The following is a 19,746-nucleotide window of genomic DNA, read 5'->3' as shown; positions in this document are numbered from 1 at the left end:
GGAAAGGACTTAGCAGAGAACTTAAAAGGCTACCTTTTTCCTCCTCTCATCCTGCCCCGTTGTCAGCTTTCCCATTTGATGAACTACAGTTCTGAGAGCAAATGGAGTATGTGAACTGTGTTTCCATGCACTGCATTTGGGTTGTTTTCCTTAGTGCAGAAACAAAGAGTTTTATTGCCTGTTTTGTGACGTATTCTCTATGGTATTTGAAAAGTCACGGTAGTCAAGTGAAGTCCCAGGTGACTGGAAAAGGGGAAACATTGTACCCATTTTTTAAAATGGTAGAAAAGAGGACCCTGGGAACTACCGACCTGTCAGCCTTACCCCTGTGCCTGGGAAGATCATGGAACAAATCCTACTAGAAGCTATGCTAAGGCACATGGAGGACAGGAAGATGAATTGAGACAGCTAGCATGTTTTCTATAAGGGCATTCTTAACCAACCTAGTGGCCTTCTATGATGGAGTGACTTCATCAATGGATGAGTGACGTGAGCCTCTGTGGTCTTCTGCAAAGCCTTTGACACCGTCCCCCACAACATCTTCTCTCTAAATTGGAGAGAAATGGATTTGATGGGTGGATGGTTCAGAAGATGAGGAATTGGTTGGATTGTCACATCCAGAGTGTAGTAGTCAATGGCTTGATGTGCAGATGGAGATTGCTGACAAGTGGTGTCCCTCAGGGTCTATACTGGGACCAGTGTTATTTAATATCTTAATTAATGATATAGATGAAGGGGGTGAGTGAACCCTCAGCAAATTTGCAGATGACAGTAGGCTGAGAGGTGCAGTTGACACACCTGAAGGATGGGATGCCATCCAGAGGAACCTGGACAAACTTGACAGTGGGCCCATGTGAACCTCATAACATTCAACAAGGCCAAGTGCAAGGTCTGTAACAAGATCGTGCTCCTGGGTTGGAGCAACTCCCAGTAGCAATACAGGCTGGGGAATGAATGGATCAAGAGAAGCTCTGCAAAGGACTTACAGGTGCTGGTGGATGAAAAATTGGACATGACCTGGCAATGTGCACTTGCAGCCCAAAGAGCCAACCATATCCTGGGCTGCATCAAAAGGAGAATGGCAAGGTCGGGGGAGGTGTTTCTGCCCCTCTACTCTGCTCTGGTGAGATCCCACATGGAATGCTGCATCCAGCTCTGGGGCCCCCAGCATAAGAAGGGCATGGACCTGTTGGAACAAGTCCACAGGAGAGCTATGGAGACAATCAGAGGGCTGGAGCACTCTAATATGAAGAAGGGCTGAGAGAGTTTGGGTTGTTCAGAAGTAATTTTTTACAACTGGGGTGGTGAAGCACTGGAACAGGGTGCCCAGAGAGTTGGTGGATGCCCCATCCCTGGAAACATTCAAGGTCAGGCTGGACAAGGCTCTGAGCAGGCTGATCTAGTTGAAGCTGTCCCTGCTTATTGCAGGCAGGGTAGTACAGATGACCTGTAAGGTCCCTTCCAACCCAAATTATTCTATGATTTATGATTCTATATTCTGTTGTATGTTTATAGTCTTTAGACAGCAGCTACTCTGGGATGTAACATGAGGAACATGTACATAATCTGCTATTTTTGACTACACTGGCATCACCATTAAATTTAGGACACTAGCCCAGTGCTTTCTAGGAAATTTTACAGGACAGAGACAAGCAGAAGAAATGCAGGAAGGTTACCTGTATACCTACAATACAGCAGCACCAAGTACATGTCCTTTCTACCGTGTAGCTGGAGATGGGATTTTCACTTTGCAGTGTTGGTGCACCATTTTTGTCCTCATGAACCAGCTCTCTGGGTGAACCATGTCTGCAGAATGCTGGTGTGTTTTTTCACTCTGAGCATGCCATGAGTTTCCATTACCTCATTGAGCACCATGATAAAGCTGATTCTGAACATTATACCAGATATTCTGTATGAATTATTCCTTGGTAAGTAGTGCCTTATTTTTTAAAACCAAACAAAAGTTGATAACAAATACTGAAGTTGCAGTATTGAGATTCTGAATTCCAACTGAGTTAGCTGTCTGGTTTTTTTTCAGCTGTACATACAAACTGGAGAAAGCTGTGAAAACCTGAAAAGCTTTTTCAATATTTTCTAAGTAAAGTGTTTTGTTTTTTAGTTTTTAAAACAACAATCTGAAATTGAATTTAATTTAACTTTATTTTAACAATTAACACTTTAATTTGGGGCAACTTGAATTGTAACAGGGGTGACCTTTTTTCACTTTTTCACCTTGAGAACTGAAAACATTAATTTATTGCATAAATCTACCTCTTTTTTCACCGTGAAGAGCTCAGCAGTATTAAACAGATTTTAAAATATGGCCAGAACATTCCTAAGTGCAGTTCAGCACATTGCTGCTGCCATAACTGGATTTCCAGAGTGTCTCATCAAACCTGATACCATTAAAAGGGGAAGCTAGATAAGTCTTAGGTGAAGTGTCACTTTGGTTTCTTGTCCTGAGATATCCTCTGATAAATTGCACTCAGTCAACTAAGAAAATTGTTCATCTGACCACAGCTGCAGAGGCTGAGATGCAAGTGAGGGGAGGTTCTGGCATAGTTCTTCAACTACCAGTAAAATGAGCAAGCAGTTTAACCTACGAGGATGACAAGAAAACAGTGGCAAGGTCTAAGTAGAAATTTCCCTCGGAAGCAGGTATAAATCTGTCAAAATGTAATTAAAAGTATCATTGTCACTTAAAAAGCATCATATCAAGATCACACCCATATATAGATATAAGTGTATTTATTATTGTCCTAATTACCTGTAGCGTGTTTGTAGTATGAAAATGTTTAAAGATAAGGTCAGAAAGCAGTTGATAAACACGTTGTCACTGTCTTTTTTATTCCCATGAGAGATGTGCAGGAGGCAAAACAGAACATTAACTGTGCATCCTGATAACAGTATTAAAAAATATTACTAGAAGTATTACTTAATTTAAAAATAAGAAACTAAGTGGTTGTACAAACAATTTTGAAGACTAAGAAGATATTTCAAAATGCACATCATATCAGTAAAATGACTTCAGAAATGAATTCCTGTTTGTGTGGTAGCAAATAAACATGTTTTTTTTAATAAGTCAACTTATCTAGTTTTGCACCAGGCTAACCAGTGAGCAGTGAAACTGTTGTTTCAAATTAGAGGATTACCTTTGGTTGCACCTAGTAGAATACAGAGCAAGTCCTGCTCTCTGCAGCACCAACTCTACCTGAGACACTTCTTGAGCCTGTTATTGTGTTGACACCCTCTGGACAGGCTGCTCAGATGAGAGAGTGACATACCCAGCAAGCAGGTGGCTGTGGTAGGGCTTCTTACTGCAAGTAGCAGGAATCCTCTAGTATTTAGTACTGATATTGCTGTGGAAGATGAAGAGACAGGATTGGGCTTTCCCAGGCTCGAAAGAATCCCAGTATTTTGGATTTGTTAACATTTCCCATGGTCTCCCTCTTTGACCCAAGGTTTTTATTCTCTGTCATTCTAGAGATGGAGGCTATGAAACTTCTCCTCCTCTTGGAAAATACTGTGGTACAGACCTGCCTCCTGTTATAATCTCTCATGGTAACAAGCTGTGGATAAAGTTTGTAAGTGACGTATTTGGCACCAGAAAGGGATTTTCAGCAGAGTGGGATGGTACAGCAGCAGGTAAAATTACTGCAACAAGTACAGAACTATTTTACACATCTCATTTTTGATCCTTTGTGTTTAATTTCTCACCTTTTCCCCCACATCTTTTCTGCTTCCCATCTTCTAAAATCTGTCCTCTAATTATATAGCAACATATACGCACGTTGTTAACATAAAGGATCCAATTTTCTTGATCCTTGTGCTTTCTTTTTCACTACAGGGAAGGACATACTATTTATTTGATAAAATGTTGCATCAATTATCTCATATGTTTAGGAAAGTGGTAATCAAGAATTTAATTGAGAGGTTTCTATTTGAAGGTTAACTGCCTATCAGAAGCACTTTTCAAATTAGATAGTTAATATTTCTATGTGCTATGGGCACTCTTCTGCTTACAATGCTGATGGCTAGATGCAGATTTTTGGGGCATCACTGAAGATGTTCAGAGCATGTGAAGAAGATCAGTAGTGAGAATCTCACACATCATGTCTAGTTCTCTACTATTCTAGATGTTAAGTGTTGTTTTGGTTTCTTTGCCATTTTCAGGTTGTGGTGGGACTTTGATGGCAGCTTCTGGTATCTTCATGTCTCCCAACTACCCTATGCCATATTACCACAATTCAGAGTGCTACTGGTTCCTCAGAGGAAGCCGAGGAAGCCCATTTGAAATCCAGTTTGAGCAGTTCCATCTAGAGTATCACCCGAGGTGCACCTTCGATTACCTTGCAGTATGTACCACGTGATGCTTTGCTCTATAAGGGGGTATGATGAGCCCACAGGCAAGGGAAAACACATAGCCTTGGTTTTCAAGTGTTACTGGGTGAACAAACCCAGAATAGAAAAGCTCCTTGCTGATATGCTACCTTCATATCATGAGAGCTGTGAGAGGCAAGGCAGCGGTGTTTGTGTAGCTGCTGGTAAGAAAAGCATTTATGTCTAGATGGAAAGGCCACTGAAACAAGAATCTGTCTATATCTTTTAAATTTGCTGTGTTTTGAACAAAGGCTTTAGTATGCTTTCTTAGTAAATTACATGAAAAAAACCACAACTGTGTCAATAACCCTATTGTTAATTCCAAATTTCATATTTGAATTGTTGCATAAATTATTTTAATATTTTTAATAAAGTTGAAATGGAGTGAAGGTTTCCCCTCTTGGTGAGCAAGCCCCTCAAAACCCACCAGTATTCAGTTACTGGCTTTCTGTTTTTCCACTGATTTGCTTGTTTCTGAAATGCCTGTCAGGCTTCCTCTGCACAGGAATAGAATTTAACCTCTTGTATACCCAGTAACAATTCCCTAAGAAGACATTTCACAGTGGGAAATTACTTGGGTTTGTAATGCCATCAGCTTTATTCTATTTATTTTTTTAATTTTTTTTAGGTATATGATGGCAACAGCAGTAATGCTAGACAACTAGGTAAATTTTGTGGGAATCAGATACCAGAACTCATCCATTCCAGTGGAGACAGCGTGTATGTAAAACTAAGGACAGACAACAGTCTGCAAGGTGGAGGTTTCTTAGCCAAATACAAACAGGGTAAGTAAGTAAAAAAAGATGAGAACAAGTTTCAACAGTTCATATTGTTCATGAAACTTCTTGCAGCCCACGATCTTACCTATTCATGAGCAGAGGACAATGTGTACAGCATACTACTGACCCAGATTCTCTAGTCTGCTACAGTTATAGAACAGAGAGCTAAAAATTATCTGCCCATCTCCTTATGATGGAATTCATCTCCTCCTTAAGAGAAAGCTGGTGAGGTGTCTCTACTTTTATTACCTGCACCAGTGGCACTTACCACTCCAGATTTACTCAGAATAACAAGTGCTGGAAGTCCATAACAGGGTAGATTGGACTGTTCTTTCTCTTCTGCTCATCCAGTCTCTTGACTTTAAACAGAGAAGGCAGATACAGCAAGCTTCTCTGATTTTCTAGCTTCTTGTGAGGCAGGATGCTTAAGGATAATTGAATTCCTGTCAGCCATCCTGCATCATTGTAGGTGCTGGGGATAAGTTAGCCTACCTGGAACACTTAAAAAGGTTTCATTTTTTATATCTTGTGGTAAGGGTCATACTTTTCTTGCAAACACTTTTTTGTAAAGTAGTTCTACCCCAGAAATATTAGAATAATCACATTTGGAGAAAAAATCCAAGAAGACACGTGACAAAGTTATTTTATTCACAGTCTTAATCTTGAATATAGTCCCAGTATTTAATTTTCTCCTCATAAACTTTATACTTTTTATATGGTTAAATGCACATTGGAAGATACATAACTTCACTGCATACAAAATGATTTGCAAGCATCTTTGTGCACCCTAAATATGACATGCCCAAGTGATAGGGATTGCTGTAGGTTTACAGACATTTAGTTGGACAGTAGTAAATGGATTACAAATAAACCAAAGCTATTCATCCTCACATGACACATACAATAACTAGAAGAGTGGGGAAGCTTTGGCTCCCTAATTCCTTACAGATATCACAGTCATCTACCATGTACTTTTCAGACTGCAATGTCAAGAAGATATATTAGAAGAGGTTTCCCCTCCCTTTCATTAATTAAACAGAAAGAGCACTTTCAAAGCACTCAGATGAAGAACCTGAGCTATCAGATAATGTGATTTACATTCATATTTAATTCCTGAAGATGAATCAGAGAAGGCTTTTAATGGCAATGGCTTGCCCAAAAGCTAAAATTATGTAGGTGGTATGGTGTAAAATAAGGATGCCAGATACATTTACATGTACGTGAAAGAAGTGTAATGATGAATTGAAAAACATTGCAAAGGAAAACATGGTATCAAGTTAACATTCAAAGGCACCTTTGTGCTTGATATGTTTCTAATAAGATCTTGGTGGCAGGGGGTAGCAAATTTTACCCATGTTGCATTCTTCAAAATCCATTTTGTGCTCTTCATTCTGTCCTTTCAAACAGTTGTTGCTTCAGTGTAGCTTTGCAGACAAGCTCCTCTTCACCTGACCCTGACCTTCAGCTGTATCCCAAGCATTTCAAAGTACTAAAAACACAGACCTTGCTGCTCTTTATATGTTTGGAAAGAATAAAAATGTGCAGGAGGTAGGTGTGCTACCCTTGATGACAGATAATAGAACAGTTATGCAAGTGAATTTCAGCCATTTCTGCTGTTCAAACACTGCAGATTTGCTGTACAAAGCAAAGAACCTGTCCCACTCCCCTCCTGCTGCCAACTTCTCTGTGCATTACACTGCTCTGCTCCTGATACACATCATATGCTGCTTCCAGACAAGGGAGTGCCCACACTGATGTTTTCTGTCTTTGGGGAAAGGTGGATACAGGAAAATGAGACTCACTGACCTGATGCCATAATTGTAATTTCCTTCTTTATCTAGTTTAGTTTATTTTTATTTTCTTGACACTTCAAGGAAGGTCTTATTATTTCAGGTGAGTGTCCAGTTCCTATGCTAGGATTCTATTAGATGTCTCACAAGAAAAATCATGGCTCCTTTTTTAAAAAAATTCACAATAGCTTCCTGTTCCTAGAGCCAGAAAGCCCAATACTAGTAGTGTACTTTCCATTTGTTGTTTAAGCCAGGTTTATAATTTTTTCCTAGTTTGCTGAAATAACCCACTTCAATCTATTAGTTCATCTTTGTTAAGCACCCTCCCCAAATTGTTTCAAATGACAGGGCAAATTTCTGCCATTATCTATCAGAATGTGTTTCAGGAATAACCAGAATTAAAGAAAACTGCCAGAAGTATATGTACTGTATATACTGATGAGGCTGCAAGTTTCAGAAAAGAAGGTCATAATAGAGCCGAAGGATTCAAGTCTGGATTTTTTGTTTGAAACATAAATATGTTCAACAGGTCACAATTCTCTTTCTATATGACTTCTCTAATCTGAATAAAATTATTTCTCACCTTGTAATACTATCAGTAACTTCAATTTGTAGTTTTTTGAGTTATTAGATCACTGCACAAATATGATCTGTTATCACTTCTTTTTCAGTTTGCCATGAAGTACTGACGGTTAATCGTAGCCATGGCATATTGGAAAGTTTAAATTATCCAAATAATTACCCATTAAATGAGCACTGTAGCTGGACTGTCCAAACTACCATGGGGAACACTCTCAACTATAGCTTCACGGCCTTTGATTTAGAAGATGGATTGGACTGTGATCGTGACTTCTTGAAGGTAAGTAGAAACAAGAAAAATCAGGTCTCCACCAATAAAGGAAAATAATAAGGATGCAGAAGAGCAAGGGGAAATTTATTGTATCTAAATTTAACCGCTGAAGCTCAAGTGTTAAATCCAAATGATTTGGCCCTGTTTCCTCTGCAATCAGTAGGGAGAGAAGCATTGCTGCCTCAAGACAGGTCTGTGCAAATGGGAGGATGAATCCCAAATCCTTGGTTTGCTACAGTCTAGCTACCACCTGAGATTAGATGCACTGGCTTTTATGGGTGAAGCGAGATGTCATGATTCCAGCTTCATGTAAAGAAGAAGAAATCCTGGGATTAGTAAATTGATTGCAAAAAGGCAATGAGCCCAATTATTTCTACATTTTTAAAGGGAGGGTTGCTGTGTCTCCTATTTATATTTTTCTTTTCGTAATTCATCTGCCTCTTTAAAGGGACTGAAAGAAAATTAAGGTATCCACAAATAAAATGTGACATTTTTTAGCCAAATAAAGCCATCCAGTCAACCTAAAGCCAAATACCCTTTATTTTCATTTCCTTAAAAAAAACCCATCTCTAAGACAAAGGGGATATTTTCTTAAAATTTTCAAGGACAACTTAAAAGATATTTTCTCCCAATTTTGTTCTTAGTACTGTGGGAAGTAGAGAGTAGTCATGATCACTGCTATACTGTGGGTTATAATCTCCTGCCTACTCTTTTGCTGTTTTGCTGAACTCATCCGTCCTTCAGATCTCACCCTTGTACAGGATGCCAGCCTGTAGCTGCTGTGCTCTATTTAGGTTTTTGCACTACAGGAGCTGAAATTTAGAGAAGTGTTAGAAAGACTACTTACAGCCAGGAAGAGGGCTATGGAATAGTGCCCATGTTTCTGGGGATACTTACTTACACTGGGGTCTTGCAGAAGATTCAGCAACAAGCCTGCTGATGGGCTAGTCTGTTCCATCCAGATGTCCTCCCTCGTTCCCTCTACCTCCCTACTATGGCAGCTGTCACAGCTCAAAATTGGGAATAAACTGGCAAAAGTGATGTTCTTCAAGCTTTCTTCTCTTTGTGGCCAGGAACAGTAAGAAAGAACAGATATGTGAAGAAAATAAATAAGGGAGCACTGCACTGAGAACTAACTATTAAACCCCGGTTCGTTTTTGTGAGGAGACTGAAAAAGAAACATTGGAGCCAGTGCCAGTCTCAAGATGCCTGAGCCCTTGACCCATGAAAAGCAGGAGCCCTGCACACAGTAGCCAGCCAGTGAGGAGTAAGAAACTTGCCAGAAGACACTATTCTAGATGTAAGTCAAGGCTGGAGGAATAATGCCAGAGGCAAGGACCTGATCCAAAGCACTTAAAAGAACAGAAATAAAACATATCTGAGGGAGTGAGGAGACAGGGAGCACTCTTTGTTTTAACAACTTTTCAGTGCTTTCAGTCAAAGAAAATACAGACTGAAAGAGGCATAAAGAGGAAAATACAAGGGGAAAAGAGAATCATGGAAGTGTGTTAAGGAGGCTTTAATTTGTCATTCGTGTGACATTACTTACAAATCTTTCTCCAAATGCCATTAGGAAATACCACTTGGAAAAGACGTTCTCATTTGGTTGTTGCATGCTGCACAAATATGTGCCATAGTGTAAAAAAGGAGAACAAGGTTGAACCAGCCAGGGAACTGAACACTGTTTGCTCCCACCCTGCATCTTGCGAAAGGGGAGCATATTGTCAAGGCTGGGAGCGCTCTGCGGTGTAAGGGAAAGGGGGAGTCATCTGGAACAAGTGTACAGTTCACTTTCTGAGCAGACTGCAGATATTTGGGACTTTTCTGATTGAAATCCATGTGGAGTCTGACACCACTGCAGATTGGAAAAAAGGTTATTGAAAAGAAACCTCATAGCTGTTTAGCTAAAATAGATTACTTTTCTGGCGCATGCTAGTTCTGAGATTCCTTTATTGCAAAGAGGCCTGACAGGGGAGAGATCTAATGGTCTGGCTGAGTATAATAGAAATATAATCCTGTTCACTGTAGTCTGAGTGATACATGGACCATATGCCAGAACCCTTCACCATTTTCTTGAAGGAAATGGGAAGCTGATGCTCAGACAGTTTCCATATAGCTGCACTCACAAACCAGAGTGGCCACTAGTGCTGATCAAGTGCTCTTTTCCCAGGGAGCTTTTAGATGTCCCTTTTCCCATCTCCTTTTGGGTTTGGTGGCAGCAGCTCTGCCACCTCAGTCTCTTGCAGCAGGCAGCAGCACCCTATTTGTCTTCTTACCTCTGTGGCAGTTCTGACAGTAGCAGCATGGTGCTCTGTGGCAGCTAGCAGATGGCAGGCTTGGTGACAATACTTGCTCCTACTTGCTGGGAGGCTGGGAATACGAAGGACAAGAGTTAGTTTCTAGGTTGGATTAGGTAATGATCACAGTTGTAGTGGTAGAAGGAGTAAGGGAGGGTTGTACATGATGGAAAAGGACAAGATTAAATGTTGCGGAGGTGTTATGGCAGGGACATTACCTGCCTTAGCAGATTACAATCAAGAAATGGCAGTTGCAAAAAAAAAAAAAATAGCAGAGCCACTTTAACAAGTCAGTATAAGAAACAGATTTAATGCATGTGGACATATTTTTATTATACTGCAAATGTCTCAAACTAAAGCTCTGATTTTTTTTGAAATCTTTCTGAATTCTGAAGGAGAAAATCATAGGGTGGGGACGGTTAGATTGAGCAACCTACGTTCTTGAGTACTGCTGGACCTGGCCTGCTGGACACTGTGGTTTTGGTCCCAGTCTCCATACTGGAAAAGAGCCTGTTCTTCAGCTTTGTGTTTAATTATGACTTACACTCTGTTCCAAACCCACATGTAGTATATAAGAAGAAAATTTTGCCTCATGACTAATTCAATCTGATATACACAGAATATGTTAATTTGCTATTTGCTCCCTGGCTTAGTCCACATATGAGCCAGAAATTGAATATATAGAGTAATGACAAAACCAGAAGTTTCTACACATGAGTATTCCTAGCTATTGTCAGTTGCCAAAGATATTCTCATCCTGTAGAGCAAATAAGTGTTTCCCATACAGGACAAGGGAAAGTATAGTCAGATGTCCAGAGAGTATAAGTAAGTACAAGTGCAATGTGTGGCTGTCCCAGACTGAAATGCAGTCACAGCTGTACAATGAGAAGTCAGCTGTGCATTGTGTTATGTATTTCCTTTTCTCCTTTGATCATGGGATGCTTCTTGTCAGCTAGGCCACTGTTCCACCAGCTGGCTGGTGTTACTCATGGTAAGCAGCACTCCCTCTCCACGGGAAGCATTTAGTGACTTTGACTCACTCTGATCTGGGCAGGGCCTGCATCTCCACCACTTTAGCATGTACAACTATTTATACTATGGTCAAGTAGGAAGGAAAAAGCCCTGCTCTTCTGATTTCATGGCAATTTTCTGCCCCTGTGATTAAGTGCCAGAAATTGAGAAGGGGAAGTGTGGGAGGGAGTCAAAGCTGCAGTTCTTTATAATGTCAGTCTATAGCATGAACCTCATATAAGCACTTTCTCAACAAATGAGCAATGTGCAGTGTTTCACGGCCTGTCAGAAGATACTGGCTTATTGCTAATGATGCTCATAGGAAGTGTGACATTTTGAAATGAGTTTTACAGCAAAGTTTCAAGAATATGAGATGAATTGCTTCTGATAAAGACAGAAGTGGCAATGACAAGATACAAGTCGTACCAAATAGCAGACTGGTTCCTAGCGATGCTTCACTAACTGTAATTAGATTGGATGGTCTTTAAATTACATTGCATGCTGTGGCTTGGCTCAATAACTTAACATTAGTCTTTCTAGAGGAGTCATCAGGCTGTAACCAGTGAGATGTTACAGACAATGACATAGAAATGTCATTCTTTCCTCTACATTCACCAGGTTATTAGCTGAACAAGCATGTGTTTAATTCCCTATCTTTAATGAAGAATTACCTTCTTCTTCTGTATGGTAAAACATAATCTTTGTGGAAGCAAAGCTCTTTTATAAGTAAGGAGAATATCATGTTATTGCTCTGAAGATCAGTCTTGCAGTAGGACAGAAATTTATTCCTTCCTTATCCAAGAAAAATATTATTTGAAAACCACTAATCTTTCTGTCTTTCAATGACAATCTCTTTCTCTGTTCTTATTCTCAGAAAGTACAACTGTCCCTTGAAGTCCACCCTGTTTAGCCTCTGCTTTTAATAAGTACAGGAGAGACCTTGCCCAGCCTTTTGCAAGATGCCACCAGCCCGATAAGCAGATAGCAAACTTGTCATGAAGCAAGACAAGTTTCAGAGCTCTCTGAGTTTCACCCCTTTACTCTGTGCACTTTGATCTAGTGTCAAAGATGGAATTATCATTGGTTAATGCAAAAGAACATCTTATGGGGGCAAACAATGGCCTGATAGTAACAAATGCCTTTCTTCTGCTGCAGGGCAGGACAGAATTCCTCTTTGGACTAAAGCAGTTCCTTGCTTGCCTACTGTCAGTGTACTTAAGCAGTCCAGACTCTTTCAGCAATGAGACTCAGAGTGGTTAAAATACCATTGCACACTTACATGTGGAATATTATCAGATGAATATAGGAATTAATATGGCATCTGCTCCTGAGAACTGTTTCATTTCCTTCTGGTGGTAACAGGATGTGGTGTGTTTTTTGTTTTTTTTTCTTTTCTAAACCACAGTAGCATTCCAGGGATGTGCCATAATATCCTTTTTCTCCATCTGGGAATACTGCATTAGATAATTGTTGCTCACTCTCATCTGGTCATACTCTTTTTTTTTATTAATTTAACATAAAAATATCTTATGCTGTTTCTAGTGTTACTCCCTCTTGTAATTAGTAAATATACTTAAACCATATTAGGAGATTAGCACTATTACATTTTATTTACGAGTGTGTCTTTTTAAAGTGCTGCAGGAATTCTCCAAGCACAGACAATGGCTTTGCTTATGGCTGTGCATTGATTTACAAAATGTCACCAGTGGTACATCGCCCTGGGGATGCAGATGATATATGAAATATACCCATCCAGGTTCTGCACACAGACATCAAATTACAGCCTGCTGGCCAGGCTGCAGTGGTATCTATTAATGTATTATTATGCAAGCTGGCAGCATGCCAGCCCATCCCTGAATTCCTTTGGTGGGTTATGGGCCTCCACAAAAAGTCCTTCAGTGTAAGGATGTAAGGATAAAAGTGACAATTCTCCTCAGGTTTCTCTGGAAGACCTTACCATTGGTACACAATGAAATCTTAGCCTGTGCACTGATTTTCAGTGAGGGATCTGGATACTCAAGCCAAAAAGCTGCCCACCCTAAAGAAGACTGGCTGAGGGCTCAGATTTTTTTTTCTCCTAATTGCCTGCATTGCCAGAATCAAAGTAGACTTTGGCTTCCCTGTTTGAAAGGTTATGTAGAAGCAAAATTACAAACACACATAAACTACCCCCAACCCCTCAAGACAACTAAATTTATAGTGATGAAAGTATTGCTTGGTGCCTACAGAAACCTCAGATGACAAGAAGCACGAGTGAAGCCAGCACAGACTCCACTTTTGGACTCACAAAATGAGTCAGACCTTCATGGACTTTGTGTTTTCCACACCCTGCCAGCTCAGAGCAATGTGACTTTGCCTGCTCCTTCAGAAAAAAGCATTGTACAATGAAGTGACTGTGAAATATCACCATATGATGGTAGTGTGCTTGCCCCTTGTTGGAAACAGAGCATTTAGGACTCATCTAATTGCAGCTAGATTCTTCTTTCCTCTGTTCTTCTTCTGTATTCCAAATTTTGCTGGAAAGCTGTACCAACCTCTGTGAGATTGCTTATCCCATTCAGTACAGGCATTACAATACAAAATTACGTGGTGGCAGGAGAAACCCCATCTGCATCAGTCAAAGCTTCCCCTCATCAGAGGGAAGCTCCTAGACAGCTCAGAGAAAACCACACTGGACTTTGAGGAAGGTTTTGTGTCTGCCCCCCTCAGCCGAATTGTTCCCATGAGCAAGCCTGAAAGCCTAAGTGGCAGGAATATTTCCCTTTTGTCCTGTCTTCATTTGAGACCAGCTGCAATTCTCCTTAGTTGCCATAGTTATGCATAATGCAAATTTTCTTAAATGGGGGCGGGGGGGGGGATTCACAGAGACAATCCTGCCCTTTTTGGTCTCTGATAGTGTCAGTTCAGTTCATCTGGGCTGGCAAAGCACCGCAGGAGCAGCACTCAGCCCTGCATTGGAGTCGGCAGGGCTGCAAACTGCTCAGATCACCCTGGGCTTTTCAGAGCCGTGTCCCTAGGCACAGCCCCGTCTCTTTGTCAGGAGCTTTTCCCACAATAGCAGCTTTCTGCTGAAGAATAACTTTGGAAATATTATTGTCCCAAGCTCAAAATTAGTCCTGCTTCCTCCGCCATGAGTGGATTCTCACTGCAAAGGAACCGCCTCAATTTCTGAGGCTTTGAGAAAAGCAGGTGCTCTACCAAAATAGCCACAGCCTCATCACCAGGCATATGTGATCCCACTGCCACAAAGGCGTGGATCCCCAGGCAGTCCCTTGGTCAGCAAAGGCTGCAGAGACACTTCAGGGACCCATTTGGATTCTGTCCATGACAGCATGGGGATTAGGTGGAGGTGCTCTCTTGATACAGGTTTGGGGATTTAAAATACCATGCTGAACAAATAAGATTTTGAGTACAGGTCTTAGGGTTGACCAACTAGGTGGATGTCTCCTAGACATTCTGTTCTTAAACAGCAGTTTTTTCCTACTCCTATACCTAAAACACTTCTTAAATTTAATCCAAAGATATGCCCTGCATTTCTTACATTCTTATAATTAATTCATTGCTAAAGAAAAACACTGGTTTTATATGATTTGCAAAATAAACTTTTCCTACAAATGCTGTTGTTAAAAACCCTAGTTTTCTTTGAGAACATAGTAAGTGGTAATGTAAGAGGTGAAAAATATTTTTAAAAATACTGCAGTCTAATTTGGAATTCAGCATTGAAAATTTCAAAGGGCTCTGAGTTATTCAGGTTCAGGTTATGAGACAAAACATAGGTAAAACTCTTACTATTAAAAAACTAGACATTTATACATTTTCATATGTTAGATAAATCCCAGCAATAATAACTACTGTGCCTACACGTCTAGTGATGTACAATGGCAAACTCCATTGTACTATAAAGTGGTTAATTAGTGAGTGTATCTTTGTGCAGAGACAAGAAAGTTGCCTTCAGTGGTCAGAGCAAGGATATTTATCAAAGGTTATCTAGGGCATAAACATATTTAAACAATTATATTAAAATATTAGTTAGAAGGTGTTCTTAAGGAGGGCTTTTTTTCTAGTGGCAATTGCAAATACTTCTCATCATGCAAGCACAAACATAACCTCATTTTGGTTTCCTGTTTGTTCAGAAGTATCAAGGCTCCATGCACTAAGCCCCTCAAAGTCTTAAGCTACCTTTGTTCCTATAAAATGATGTTGCTGTGGTGCTCAGTTAGCACAGAGGGCCACATTCTGGAGCTTTAGTTTGTTTTTTTCATCTGGTTGGCAGACCTGCAGGTTCTTAAATTCACTCTCTAGCTCATCTGGAAAGGAAACGTGTTGCTTGGAAATTAATTGGTTTTGATTTTGTTATTCTTGTTTTAACAATTAATGGTGATCTCTCTTTGGAGTGCATTCTGTTACTTGGATAATGACTATGTTGTCTAGTTTTTGCTTCATTTTGTTTTCTGGTAACATGTTTGTTGTAATGCCATCAAAACTTCCTTTCCAAAATTTCCTTTTCTTTCATTTCCTTTCAGGAAGAGTTACTCAGAAACTTGTAATCACCGCCTCTGGTATTTAGATCTAAACAATCCTATATCAGGTTTCCCACTTCTAAGAGGAAAGGGATACTCGTGTGTGTCAGAAAAGCTCTTTGAGACTGTCCTAGAAGCTCTGGCCATGGGTGGGACACTTGCAGCTCTGCTGGTCTGATCCAAGGCACAGCCTCCTTTCATGAGTTCTGCAAATACAGCCCAGGACTGTTGCTGTTGGTCCCTGTAAAAAGGCTTTCTGATTGCAAATAGTTTGTTTCAAGACTCAAATTGAGACAATTATTGATATAATTTTTCATAATTATAATGAGTTCTTGACATCTGATAACAGTATTATTTACAATACAAAAAAATGAGAACCATCTGTATTATAGGATGGATTTTCACCTCATATGAAACTGAAAGTTTCGAAGACTCCATCATCTCTGGATCGAGACTATGTGTTATGACTAACTACTATATGTAAGCAGTTTTTTTCCAGAGCAGATTAGCCATGGGTTTTTTCTTTGTAATGGTTTTCCTGATGAAAGAAAAACCCATGCTTTTTAATAGAAATAAAGTTTTCCAACAGAAAAATTACATTTTGCCCTAAACCCCCTCCAGTTTTCTGCCAGGTAAACTGAGCAGGTAGAGTCTCACTACCTTTCTGGAAGGCTTACTTTGCAAGAAGGAATAAGCTTGACGAGGTGCTCAGGTAGAAAACTGTCCCTGCTTCAAGTATGCCCAAATAGAACACATTTAAAGTTTATTTTTCCCATTTGTTTGAGATCTTTATTTCTTCCATGCAGGAGAACCTCCATTTTCCAGTCAGCTCAGTTCTTGAGCCCTTCCTCCAGTTCTGTCAATGAGCTTTTCTGTGACACAGGTCATGCCGCTTTGCTTTGCTTTGCTCCTCCAAAGAGGGGTGAACAGCTGTGGCCTCCAGAGCATCATTCTTCGTGTCAGCAACATATTTCCAGGCTGAAGAGTCAGAAAGCCAAAATGTCATACTGGTGACCATGGTGTCTCCCCTGGGAGAGCTACCCAAGCTGAACCCTTCCTGCAGCCTTGGCTAGTCCTGCTTTCCCAGCCCCACTCTAATGTACAGCAGATGGTTTTCAGCTGCCACTTCGCTGCAGGGCAGCCACACAGCTTGATTCTTCCCCTAGAAAGCTGGTACCTCCCCTTTCTACTTTTGTGTCAGCCTATAGGCTTGCTCCTAGGCAGCCTGATAAGGAGCTTCTCTTAACAGCTATTGAGCCCATGCCTAATAATTCATCTGAACGTACTGCATCCCTGCCTGGTCCCAGTGCCAGGCTGATAAAATGGAGCATTCTGGGTGCTGCTCCACAATTCTTTGGCTAAAGCAGGGAGGCCAAGGGTAAGAACATGTGCTGCAGCTGTTTGCATATTTTGACTGCTTGAGTGTCTGCCAAAATTATTATGAAGAAGTTGAATTTTCTGGTGGAGGCTAAGAGTCTAAACAAATAAATATATTACAAACAAATATATACACAGAAGGGGAGCAAGCACTTTCTTCCTAATGGGGAGCTGGAAGGGAGGCAAATCACCAGTTCCTAGATCAGTATGGTACAGGAGTGCCTCAAAATCCAATTGCCTCACACAATCCTAAGGAGTACCTTGCCTCATATAGCCTGGAGAAGAATCTTGCCTCAATTTGCAGCAGTTTAAGATAACACAGCTGACAAAGCAGGACCTTACCAAGAAACACTATCTCAGAGATCAGGAGAGAAATTGTAGCTCATGAGAGCTGTGTTCAGCTTCAGTTTCACTTGCCTGTGTTTGTGTGAGTGCAAAAGGTAGTTTGCGAAGTTCAAAATGCCCTGAGAAAATACACAGCTGTTCCCTTCATTTAGAAATGAGCGACAGCTCAAAAAACCCCCTCTGTAATTCTAGCAGTCGTGGTTCTGCCTCTCTCAATGAGTTACAGCTGGCCAGGCACTCATATTCCCTGCAAAATGCTGCTCTGAACCCAACCCCACAGGGCAGCACGGCATGAAGGGATTGCCATAGTAACCATTCTTTGTGTCTCGAAAAACTGACAGACTGTTTTCAGAGGAAATTACATAGAAATGCAGCATTAGCTGTCTTAGGTAAAAATAATACTCCCTTGATGAATCAAATTGCAGGAGACTCAAGAAGCTTGTTTTTTGGGTTTGGATTTGGAAGTTTCTGGGTATGATTTAGTCCAAGTTCATTAGAATGGTTTCTCATTTGTAATCTCTAGAGTTAATGGCTGATTGTGAATATGTATCTTAACATAGTTTTTGCTTCTATTCAGAGCACGGATTCATGATCTCCACAGTTATTTATTTTTCACCATTCATATTTTTCTGGTGTAAGATTTCCATGGCTTGAGGCCACAGAAATATGAGTACTATATACCACGAAGCTGTCAAAGGAAGTAGTACTATTAAAAAATCTAATTGGATCTGACTTGATTTCATTTTGTTGAACTTAAGCCTTAAAAGAATGTGTAAAGCTTTCAGCCTGGCTTGGAAGAAGGTCATAACTGTAATGCTGGGCATGGGACAGCTCACCCGTTTATCAAGTGGTCCTTCAAACTTTATGTTTGGAAAGAATACAACATATAAACATCTCATCTTTATGAAATTTAATATTTATTATCAAATACATCTGATCAAGGCTTTGTAAGAGCTACCAGCAATGTGTCTGCAATTAGAAATCTACAATCTTTTCTGATTTCACTAAGAGAAATCATAACAAAGAGTGATAGTTCCCAAGTTGCAATACACTTAGCACGCTTTGAGCCTTTCATTATATTATATTAATGGGTACCAGTTATAAAATAGGCCATGGAATATTACCATAGAATTATTCCTGCAATTTGCCCCTAACTTCTGGCAGAACTACCTCCAATTATTTATTTTTTTTTTTTGTTAAAAAAGACATTTCAATTAGACTGTGTGCTTGAGGATTTGAAAGCATTTGAGTAGATTTCTTGGCCCCAAGTATGTTTTAAATGAACAACAAGATTTCTGGAGATTCTGCAAGGCCAACATCTTGAACAGAAAAGCTGAGGGTTTAATTACTCATTCCCTTATGTGAGTCTGCCAGAAAATGTATGTGAAAATTAGTTGCTAGCATGGTTAATCAATATTTGCTGTAATATCATACTTCCATACTATGGGTGCTGAGTGTAGGAGAATTCTTAGTGGAATCCAATATATTTGGAAAAGAGATTTGAATGGAGAGCAAAGATAAATAAACCCTGGCTGTTTTTCTAGAGATCATAGATTTGATTCTTTGCATGGAAAGAACTTTACAGTGATGGCTTCAGAACAAAGAAAAGATTTTGTTGAAATTCTGAAAGGAAGCATGCCAAAAATTCACAGTGAGAATGTTCAGACATGGTTTCTGTGCCAGTAGTTTGCTGGGTTGTGTTAGGAAGATATGCACTGTGAGACAGAAGGTCGGATGAACTGTTGCAAGTGATAATAAAGCACGAGGGTCAATGTTTTTCTAAACTTTAAAAATCATAGTAACCAAGGTAGAAATAATAAAGCAACTCTTAACTTGACAACAACCAGCAATCTGATATTGTAAGTCAAAGGCAATTTAGCTAAAATGTCTCATTTTTACCAGCTTTTCAAAAATTTACAGTCTTCATGCCTGAAAAGTGACACTGGGGCATTGTGGTATTTGGTGAGGAACATGGATGCACGCTCAGTGTGATTTACTGGATTTGAAAAAAGTTACAAAACTAGAATTTGAAAGACAATTTAAATCTGTTTGGAGATAACAAATGTAAAGAGGCTTAGAAGCTCTAAGCACCTACTGTCACCCCATCAAAACATGTATTAAATGTTTTCATTTAAATGTGAGTATATGAATAACTTCAGATGTCAATATTTAACTACAGGAATATTTTGCTAGCATTTTTTGTTTTGTTTGTTTGCTTGTTTGTTGTTTTTTTTTATAAGAGTGGTGATGTTTTAAGAGTGGGATGGAGGATTTCTCATTTCTTGTTTTTGGGGAACAGAAAGATTTTCAGGCTGGCTACGTTTGCCAACACACTGATTATCAAAATATGACGAGGAGATCAAATTTCAGAAGCATAGCTCAGTCCAGTTTTCCTCC

At 39.9% G+C, this 19,746-nt stretch overlaps 1 protein-coding gene across 2 annotated transcripts in view; it reads left to right on the top strand.

The window, feature by feature from the left end:
- CUBN (cubilin) overlaps positions 1–19,746 on the top strand; it is a 143,529-nt gene that overhangs the window by 35,869 nt on the left and 87,914 nt on the right. For both annotated transcript variants that reach the window (XM_051802211.1, XM_051802210.1), the window contains exons 24-27: positions 3,485–3,645; positions 4,174–4,355; positions 5,009–5,165; positions 7,621–7,808. In XM_051802211.1, the coding sequence (XP_051658171.1) occupies positions 3,485–3,645; positions 4,174–4,355; positions 5,009–5,165; positions 7,621–7,808 (688 nt within the window). The remainder of the gene's footprint in view (positions 1–3,484; positions 3,646–4,173; positions 4,356–5,008; positions 5,166–7,620; positions 7,809–19,746) is intronic.

This window comes from Manacus candei, unplaced genomic scaffold (assembly GCF_025592945.1).
Source record: "Manacus candei isolate 608988 ecotype Guabito, Panama unplaced genomic scaffold, ASM2559294v1 h1tg000056l, whole genome shotgun sequence".
Classification (NCBI taxonomy): Eukaryota; Metazoa; Chordata; class Aves; order Passeriformes; family Pipridae; genus Manacus; species Manacus candei.
Note: the sequence above shows the minus strand (reverse complement) of the source record. Positions and strands in the feature narration are given on the sequence as shown.